General features: G+C 52.9%; 1 protein-coding gene across 1 annotated transcript; it reads right to left on the bottom strand.

Annotated features, from left to right (window-relative positions):
• Positions 1-406: 406 nt before the first annotated feature.
• Positions 407-4,959, bottom strand: ccnd1 (cyclin D1). Its single transcript, XM_068601588.1, has 5 exons — positions 4,659-4,959; positions 3,196-3,411; positions 2,330-2,489; positions 1,735-1,883; positions 407-1,430 (listed from the first exon to the last, which is right to left on the bottom strand). Exons 1-5 carry the CDS (start codon positions 4,854-4,856, stop codon positions 1,275-1,277), a joined length of 879 nt encoding a protein of 292 aa, XP_068457689.1. The 5' UTR covers positions 4,857-4,959; the 3' UTR covers positions 407-1,274.
• Positions 4,960-9,822: the final 4,863 nt, after the last annotated feature.

Genomic DNA, 9,822 nt, shown 5'->3' with positions numbered 1-9,822 from the left:
TCTTCCTCCCTTCAACCTCTCGGCTCACTCGCCAGCTTTGCGTGCAACATTTTCCCCCAAGAAATGTCGCCCACATCTTCTGGTTTGTGCAAAATCTATTTCAACACTTCTCTTTTTTAGCTCCGCCTCCTTCCCAGAACCCATGAGCACTGTCTGAAGGGAGGAGGGGAGCCCCGCCCCTTAAGAGGGCGGAGCCACAGGCCGGTCTGCAAACTACAGAACGCAAGCTAGGAAAAGAATAAATAATATGTTCTGCTCTAGAAAACTAAAGTATTATTCTAATTACAATAATACTTGTTTACTTTCCCTGGACCTGCAGCGTGTCTCCCTGTGAGGACGGTCCGTCAGGCTGACGGTCCAGGTGCGACGGTCCAGGTGCGGCGGTCCAGGTGTGGCGGACCAGGTGTGGCGGTCCAGGTGCGACGGTCCAGGTGCGGCGGTCCAGGTGTGGCGGTCCGGCTGCATGCAGGCGCTCCATCACCTGGACACTCGGCTCTAAAGTCTCGTTTTACAAACTTCATCACTATGAATCTGAAAGTGCTTTTTTTTTTCTTTTCTTTTTTTTAAAAGTGTGAATCGTTGAAGGACTCCGAGGGAGACGTGGAGGCCGAGGGTTCCTCTCCGCCTGCTTGTGCATCGATTTGATCTCACCAGATTACAGCGAGCGGAGACGGGTCGAGTCGTCGATGAATGAACAAAGAAAGACGCCAGCGTCACGAGGACGGCACGGACCACAGCGCCTCACGAGGGTGAAGAGGTCTAACAGGATAAAGTGACTACACATCAGCAAGCAGGGAGACAAACAGGAAGTCTACAACATGAGCTATAAGGAGACCGAAACAGGAAAGGCCTCTTCTCTGGAACAAAAGACCTGCAGGCAGACGACGAGGACCGACCGACACTTTGGAGGTTTTAGTCGGCGACTCGTCTGCTTTAAAGAGTTTAATGTTGGAGGAAATGAGATGGACTCAAAGGCGCCGCGTGGCTTCACCTCCAGCCCACACAGGACGCCGCTGTCTGCTCACACATTTCTGTCGTGTTCATTCTTTTCCCAGGAAGGGCGGGACACTGGCAGGAAATGTGACTGGCGTTTGCAAAGGGGGGGCGGGTCTGTCCCGTCTGGACGGCGGGCATGTGAGTGACATGTCGGCCATTTGCAGCCCGGGAAGAAGAAGGAGGAGGAGGGGAGGATCAGAGGAGGCCCCGCCCCCCCCGGCCCCCTCCGACGACAGCGTTCCCTCGATCGGCAGGTCGCCGCGCGGCCGGCGCTCGCTTCAGATGTTGATGTCTCTGACGTCCGTCGGCGTGGAGGACAGGTCCGCGTCCTCGTCCAGGTGTTTGGTTTCAGGTGCGCTGCTGAGCTGCTGCGCCTGACGCAGGCTGGACTCCAGCAGGGACTCGATCTGCTCCTGACACGAGCGCAGGCAGTCCTGCAGGCGGAGGGCACAGTGAGCGACAGCAACAGCAGCAGCAGCAACAGCAACAACAGCAGCAACAGCAGCAACAGCAACAGCAGCGGCAACAGCAGCAGCAACAGCAGCAACAAGTCAGGCTTCTTACGCTGACCGTGCACTTTATTTAACTTGATATTGGACAGTATTTCATCCTAAATATTCATGCTTATGGCCCTCTGCTGACTGTTAGATGTTTATCAAATGCTACATGTCTGCTCCTCAGGGACAGAACCTAGGATGTGAACACATGGTTCTGGTTCTGAGAAAGAGGGTTGCGTACCGGGTCGCTGCGGATGACCTGCGACAGGAAGTTGGTGAGGTTCTGGGAGGACAGCGAGGCGTCCTGGCTCTTCAGGTAGAGACCCTGCACCGCCGCCACCACGCTGCCGGCCGCCACCATGGACGGAGGACTGGCGATGAAGTTAACGTCTGAGGAGACACGGATACCCATGATGCAACACCAGAGCTACTTCACTGCAAATACACGACACGGCTTTTCTGTCTAGACCAGAGGGAGACGCCGTCGACTCAGATTCAACACAACGATGCTAAGACGCGGCGGTGCTAAGACGCGGCGGTGCTAAGACGCGGCGGTGCTGACAAGCGGCGGTGCTAACACGCGGCGGTGCTAACACGCGGCGGTGCTAACACGCGGCGGTGCTAACACGCGGCGGTGCTAACAAGCGGCGGTGCTAACACGCGGCGGTGCTAACAAGCGGCGGTGCTAACAAGCGGCGGTGCTAACACGCGGCGGTGCTAACACACGAAGATGCTGATTATTAAAGTGACTATTAAATCCATAAATCTTGTTACAATATGAGTGACAGTTTGTCATAATTCTCTTGCTCAATAAACGTGTTTCCTGCTCGTCGTACCTGTCGCACACAGAGCCACGAAGGTCTGCGCGTGCTTCCTGAGGATCTGCTTGGTGGACGGGTGGATCTTCAGCTTGGACAGGAAGTGCTCGATGAAGTCGTGAGGCGTCACTGAAGCCAGGTCCCACTTCAGCTTGTTGAGCACCAGCAGCTCCATTTGCTGTGGACGGGCAGAGCGTCACTTCACTTCCCTTCACTTCACTTCATTTCACTCCGTGTCTGGAACCACTTCTCTGCTTTACGCCCAAATTACTCCACTTCTCTCAGAAATGTATTTTAATGAGTTGTATCGTTCTTTCAAGTGAATTATATTCACTTGAAAGCCACAGGAAGTGTGTGACTTCCTGTAAACACTCATGCATGCGGACAGTAGTGTGTGTGTGTGTGTGTGTGTGTGTGTGTGTGTGTGTGTGTGTGTGTGTGTGTGTGTGTGTGTGCTGGTTTCACATCAGCAATCAGCAGCATTAACACGTCACGGCCACAGAGTGACGTCAGCCTGCAGTTCCTGGCGTCGCCAGCAGGCTGCACCGCCTCCTCTGTGCCAGCAGGTGTCGCTGTGTTCTCTCTGCTCCCTGAGGCCGCTCATGGAACCAGAGGCCTCGGCTCTCCAGGGGAGGCCGCGGGCCGCACGCACACACACACACACACACACACACACACACACACACACACACACACACACACACACACACACACAGACACATACACATACACACACACCTGATGCTTTGTAAGTTTCAGGTCAACCAGGAGGTTTATCTCATATTTATAGAGCAGTCACTTCCGTTTGGAGACGTTTCCCTAGACGGACCCTCTGGTCCACGAGCTACTGATGTCACGCAACATCTTGTCTGCACGGCTCTTACCAGCAGCTCTGCGGGCCGGACCGAGTTGTCCGTGTAGATGCACAGCTTCTCCGCCGTCAAGGGAACCGTCTCCTTCATCTTGGACGCCAGGAACATGCACGCGGCCCCCAGCAGCTGCAGCCGCGTCTTCCTGCTGGCCTCCACGGACAGGAAGCGGTCCAGATAGTTCATCGCCAGCGGGAAAACCTCCTCTTCGCATTTCTGCTCCTCGCAGACCTGGAGGTGAGAAACGCACTTAGGACATGTCACCATCACACGCACTGCTCTGCGCGCTCTCGCGGCTCGTTCCGTGCACAGCTGCTTGCATTAAATCATCCGAAAACGAGTGAAAAGGAATTTAACTTGTTGTGCATGAGACCGCGTGGAGCTGAGAGAATGAGTGTGAACGCAGACACACACACACACACACACACACACACACACACACACACACACACACACACACACACACACACACACCAACAGAAGTTTGCAGCATGGCCTCAGGCCGCAGCAGTCAGTTCTGACTGAGACACAAAGGTGGCGTCATGCAACTTCCACTCTGCAATTTCAACTTCGTCATCTTTTCAAAAAATATTTAGAAATAGATATAAATTAGCAGGCCGCGTCCAAACAGCAGGTAAATGACCCGGATGGACCGCCGGTCCGGGTGCGCCGGCAGTGGGTCGGGTCCGGACTCCCGGCGCTGAGATATTAAATCATTTCTGAGAAGAGGCTCGCGCCGCTGCGCCGCACCGACCAGCCCGGACTTCAGAAATTAATAAAAAATATAAAACGACGAAGACTTCCATCCGATAGTTGCTGTTAATGTTAAGAAACATCCGCTCTACCAAACCCGACTCTTGAAATGCATTTCAGACTTTGACTTTCTGACTAAAAGCTCTTTTCCCGGAGCGACCTCCCAGGCAGCGAGGCTCCCGTGGAGCGAACCCAACTTCAGCGGCCTGCCGTCGGGGCAGCGAGCCGCTGGGCCCGGGGGACGGAGCCCTGCTCCCGGAGCCGCTCCTCGAGGAACACGCTCCCTGTCATCGCTGCTGAGCGTGAACATGTTTAATTATATTAAATCATCTTTCCTATACGACAACAAAGATGGCGCGTAATACTGGCACGGGCCAGACTGCATACGTGTACATTGCTGTTATTTTGGAATATTTCCCCCGTGTGAATTACATTTTAATAACCTTCTGGAAAATGTAGGCTGAGCCATAATCAATATAACGTCTACAGAGGAGCTGCAGTCCGAGCCAGCAGCTCCCGTTGGAGCCGAGGACCACCCAGCTCTCGCGGGGACGGACTCCTCTCAGCGCGCGGACACACGCGAGCCCTCAAGCCGCGCAGCGCGCACCTCCACCCGGACTCCCCTCGGGACGCCGCCGCGGGCAGCGAGCGACACACGACCCGCAGTTCGCAGCGGGAAGTCGGCCGCGAGAAGCCACAAGTTGAGAAGTGAAGTGAAAACCAACCTCGAGCATCCAGGTGGCAACTATTTTCCTCATTTTGGGGACAATTTCCTTCTGGACACACTTGAAGTAGTTGGGCGACGGCAGGTAGCTCTCCTCCGCCCGCAGCATGGTGTGCAGGACGCGGTCGGTGAGCAGGTTCACGTCCTGGTGGGCTCTCCGGATGGAGTCCAGCTCGCAGCACAGCAGCTGCTCCCCCATGCTGGGCTCCTGCTGCCGGTGTCGGGGTGTCGGTGCTGCCCGCGTGCGGTGCTGAAGGAACGGCAGAAGCTCCGGTCCGCGTCTCTGAAGGCACTGCTGCTGCTCCGGTGTGCGCGAGCCCTCTGAAGCACGCAGCGCGTCCCTGCGCGAGACAAAAACCCTGCCGCGCGCGCGGCGGACGCGCACACGCGAGCACAGCACGCGCGCGCTGGGGAGGGGGGGCGGGGGCGTGAGTGCGATGACGTCGGCTGTTGTTGGAGGGAGGGAGGGGGGGGGGGGGGGGGGGAGGGGGGGGGCAAGCAGGCTGCTGGAGCGCGCGAGGAAGGGATTCTATATATATATATATATATATATATATATATATATATATATATATATATATATATATATGTATATGTATATGTATATATATATATATATATATATATATATATATATATATATAGAATCCCTTCCTCGCGCGCTATATATATATATATATATATATATATATATATATATATATATATATATATATATATATATATATATATATATATATATATCTGAGGAAGGGGAGGGGGAGGTCCTGACTCTGTTGGACGTCTGCCGCCGGTGGAGTGGAGCTGCGCGGGGGGAGGCGGGTCGCGCGCCGCCGATAGGGGGCGATGACGGCTCTGCGCCTCTTCCTCCTCTTCCTCCTCTTCCTCCTCAAACAGTGAATGAAGCGGCTCTTGGTCCACACGGGGCTGAACATGAGACTCTGCTGCTTCACCTCCATTCATCCTGCAACAACAGAGAGGAGGAGGCCATTACCCACAATGCATCTGTACTGTGAACACATTAAGATGTGAACGCATGAAGCTGTGAACACATGAAGCTGTGAACACATGAAATTCATTATTTGATCAACTATTAGCTACTTGAGAAGTGTGTGTGTGTGTGTGTGTGTGTGTGTGTGTGTGTGTGTGTGTGTGTGTGTGTGTGTGTGTGTGTGTGTGTGTGTGTGTGTGCATTGTTCATATCCTCAGAACCACAACACAAGCTGTTGAGAATAAAGTCAGGCTGGAGTGCAAAGTAGTAAAGTTTAAAGACCTTCTAACACATTCTCTCTCTCTCTCTCTCTCTCTCTCTCTGTCTCTCTCTCTCTCTCTCTCTCTCTCTCTCTCTCTCTCTCTCTCTCTCTCTCTCTCTCACACACACACACACACACACACACAAACAGGAGGAGACTGGAGTTTCACCAATGGGAGGAAAAGCTGTTACTAGGCAGATGTCGGTGTAACTTTTCATGAAGGGAAAGTTCCCTGCACTGGAAACATGAGCAGATCATTGATAACCAATCAGAGTCTCACACTGATCAATACAGTCATCACTGATCAATACAGTCATCACTGATCAATACAGTCATCACTGATCAGATGAAACCAGATTTCAGCGTTTAGTTCAACGTTTGAATGAAGTTTCAATCTGAATCAAAGAGTTCCTCATTCCTGGAATTCCTCTGTACCGTAATGCCTGAAGACACACACACACACACACACACACACACACACACACACACACACACACACACACACACACACACACACTGTGTCACTGTGAGCCAACATGTAGCCAAAATGCAACACATGTATTCACCATGTGTTTATATACAGTATATATATATATATATATATATATATATATATATATATATATATATATATATATATATATATATATATATATATATATATATATATATATATATATATATATAACACACATAAACATGCGTTGCGTCTGTAACTGAGTCGTAAACATGAACTTTTCTGTTTATCTTCATTTTCACTTCATGTTTGTAAAACATGTGAAAAGTGTTATTTAAATGTTTACATGTTTACTTTGTGTTTGTTTTGTTTCCTCTTTACAATCTGACTGTTTGTATTTACAGAAGAAAACACTTTATGAAGTTTATAAACACATATTCAGCTTCTTCCCACCATGAAGCTTTCAATGTGCTTTCTCTGTGTGGAGAGAAACTCAGAGACCAGAAAGAACCACAAGCTGGGACCTCGTGTCCTCGTGTCCTGGTGTCCTGGTGTCCTGGTGTCCTGTGGTCCTCATCCCTCATGTCCTTGTGTCCTGGTGTCCTAGTGTCCTGGTGTCCTCATCCCTCATGTCCTTGTGTCCTCGTGTCCTGGTGTCCTGGTGTCCTGGTGTCCTGTGGTCCTCATCCCTCATGTCCTTGTGTCCTGGTGTCCTGGTGTCCTAGTGTCCTGGTGTCCTGGTGTCCTGGTGTCCTGTGGTCCTCATCCCTCATGTCCTTGTGTCCTGGTGTCCTGGTGTCCTGTGGTCGTCATCCCTCATGTCCTTGTGTCCTGGTGTCCTAGTGTCCTGGTGTCCTCATCCCTCATGTCCTTGTGTCCTGGTGTCCTGGTGTCCTCATCCCTCATGTCCTTGTGTCCTGGTGTCCTGGTGTCCTAGTGTCCTGGTGTCCTTGTGTCCTAGTGTCCTGGTGTCCTCATCCCTCATGTCCTTGTGTCCTGGTGTCCTGGTGTCCTAGTGTCCTGGTGTCCTCATCCCTCATGTCCTTGTGTCCTGGTGTCCTGGTGTCCTAGTGTCCTGGTGTCCTCATCCCTCATGTCCTTGTGTCCTGGTGTCCTGGTGTCCTAGTGTCCTGGTGTCCTCATCCCTCATGTCCTTGTGTCCTGGTGTCCTAGTGTCCTGGTGTCCTCATCCCTCATGTCCTTGTGTCCTGGTGTCCTGGTGTCCTGGTGTCCTCATCCCTCATGTCCTTGTGTCCTGGTGTCCTAGTGTCCTGGTGTCCTCATCCCTCATGTCCTTGTGTCCTGGTGTCCTGGTGTCCTAGTGTCCTGGTGTCCTCATCCCTCATGTCCTTGTGTCCTGGTGTCCTGGTGTCCTTGTGTCCTGGTGTCCTTGTGTCCTGGTGTCCTGGTGTCCTGGTGTCCTGGTGTCCTAGTGTCCTTGTGTCCTGGTGTCCTGGTGACCTCGTGTCCTGGTGTCCTGGTGTCCTGGTGTCCTTGTGACCTCGTGTCCTGGTGTCCTAGTGTCCTGGTGTCCTTGTGTCCTTGTGTCCTCGTGTCCTGGTGTCCTCGTGTCCTTGTGTCCTCGTGTCCTGGTGTCCTTGTGTCCTGGTGTCCTCATCCCTCATGTCCTTATGTCCTGGTGTCCTTGTGTCCTGGTGTCCTCATCCCTCATGTCCTCATGTCCTCATCCCTCGTGTCCTCATCCCTCATGTCCTCATCCCTCATGTCCTCGTGTCCTCATCCCTCGTGTCCTCATGTCCTCGTGTCCTGGTGTCCTCGTGTCCTGGTGTCCTAGTGTCCTGGTGTCCTGGTGTCCTGGTGTCCTTGTGACCTCGTGTCCTGGTGTCCTCGTGTCCTGGTGTCCTTGTGACCTCGTGTCCTGGTGTCCTAGTGTCCTGGTGTCCTAGTGTCCTAGTGTCCTTGTGTCCTGGTGTCCTTGTGTCCTTGTGTCCTCATCCCTCATGTCCTTATGTCCTGGTGTCCTTGTGTCCTCGTGTCCTGGTGTCCTCATCCCTCATGTCCTCATGTCCTCATCCCTCATGTCCTCGTGTCCTCGTGTCCTCATGTCCTCATCCTTCATGTCCTCGTGTCCTCATCCCTCATGTCCTCGTGTCCTCATCCCTCATGTCCTCATGTCCTCATCCCTCGTGTCCTCATGCCTCGTGTCCTCGTGTCCTCGTGTCCTGGTGTCCTAGTGTCCTAGTGTCCTTGTGTCCTCGTGTCCTGGTGTCCTGGTGTCCTGGTGTCCTTGTGTCCTGGTGTCCTCATCCCTCATGTCCTTGTGTCCTTGTGTCCTCGTGTCCTGGTGTCCTCATCTCTCATGTCCTCATGTCCTCATCCCTCATGTCCTCATGTCCTCATCCCTCGTGTCCTCATCCCTCATGTCCTCATGTCCTCATCCCTCATGTCCCCATCCCTCATGTCCTCGTGTCCTCATGTCCTCATCCTTCATGTCCTCGTGTCCTCATCCCTTGTGTCCTCATGTCCTCGTGTCCTCATGTCCTCGTGTCCTCATCCCTCGTGTCCTCGTGTCCTCATCCCTCGTGTCCTCGTGTCCTCATCCCTCGTGTCCTCATCCCTCGTGTCCTCATCCCTCGTGTCCTCGTGTCCTCATCCCTCGTGTCCTCGTGTCCTCATCCCTCGTGTCCTCATGTCCTCGTGTCCTCATGTCCTCGTGTCCTCATCCCTCGTGTCCTCGTGTCCTCATCCCTCGTGTCCTCGTGTCCTCATCCCTCGTGTCCTCGTGTCCTCATCCCTCGTGTCCTCGTGTCCTCATCCCTCGTGTCCTCACAGATCTCCCTCATGGAGACAAAGGCAGCAGACATGTGACTTTTGCAGTGAGTCTCTGTTAGCAGCGTTAAGGTAACGAGATTTAAAGGAGCAGCAGCTGCAGAGGCAGCAGAGACCTTCTGCTCACGTTCTGCTCACGTTCTGCTCACCTTCTGCTCACGTTCTGCTCACCTTCTGCTCACGTTCTGCTCACGTTCTGCTCACCTTCTGCTCACGTTCTGCTCACCTTCTGCTCACCTTCTGCTCACGTTCTGCTGATGTTCTGCTCACGTTCTGCTCACGTTCTGCTCACGTTCTGCTCACCTTCTGCTCACGTTCTGCTCACGTTCTGCTCACGTTCTGCTCACCTTCTGCTCACGTTCTGCTGATGTTCTGCTCACGTTCTGCTCACCTTCTGCTCACGTTCTGCTCACGTTCTGCTCACCTTCTGCTCACCTTCTGCTCACGTTCTGCTCACCTTCTGCTCACGTTCTGCTCACGTTCTGCTGATGTTCTGCTGATGTTCTGCTCACGTTCTGCTCACCTTCTGCTCACCTTCTGCTCACGTTCTGCTCACGTTCTGCTGATGTTCTGCTGATGTTCTGCTCACCTTCTGCTCACCTTCTGCTCACGTTCTGCTCACGTTCTGCTCACCTTCTGCTCACGTTCTGCTCACGTTCTGCTCA

The sequence above is a fragment of the Clinocottus analis genome, unplaced genomic scaffold (assembly GCF_023055335.1).
Source record: "Clinocottus analis isolate CAN_PGR_092001 unplaced genomic scaffold, fCliAna1.0.p SCAF_51, whole genome shotgun sequence".
Lineage (NCBI taxonomy): Eukaryota > Metazoa > Chordata > Actinopteri > Perciformes > Cottidae > Clinocottus > Clinocottus analis.
Note: the sequence above shows the minus strand (reverse complement) of the source record. Positions and strands in the feature narration are given on the sequence as shown.

What these genes read in the sequence shown, in the direction of transcription:
- ccnd1 (XM_068601588.1), bottom strand. Translation starts at nt 4,856, where the DNA reads ATGGGGGAGCAGCTGCTGTGCTGCGAGCTGGACTCCATCCGGAGAGCC. An exon ending in TTGCCACCTGGATGCTCGAG is followed by an intron (nt 3,412 to 4,658) that starts GTTGGTTTTCAC and finishes TCTCACCTCCAG; the next exon opens with GTCTGCGAGGAGCAGAAATG. An exon ending in AGGTCATCCGCAGCGACCCG is followed by an intron (nt 1,431 to 1,734) that starts GTACGCAACCCT and finishes CTCCGCCTGCAG; the next exon opens with GACTGCCTGCGCTCGTGTCA.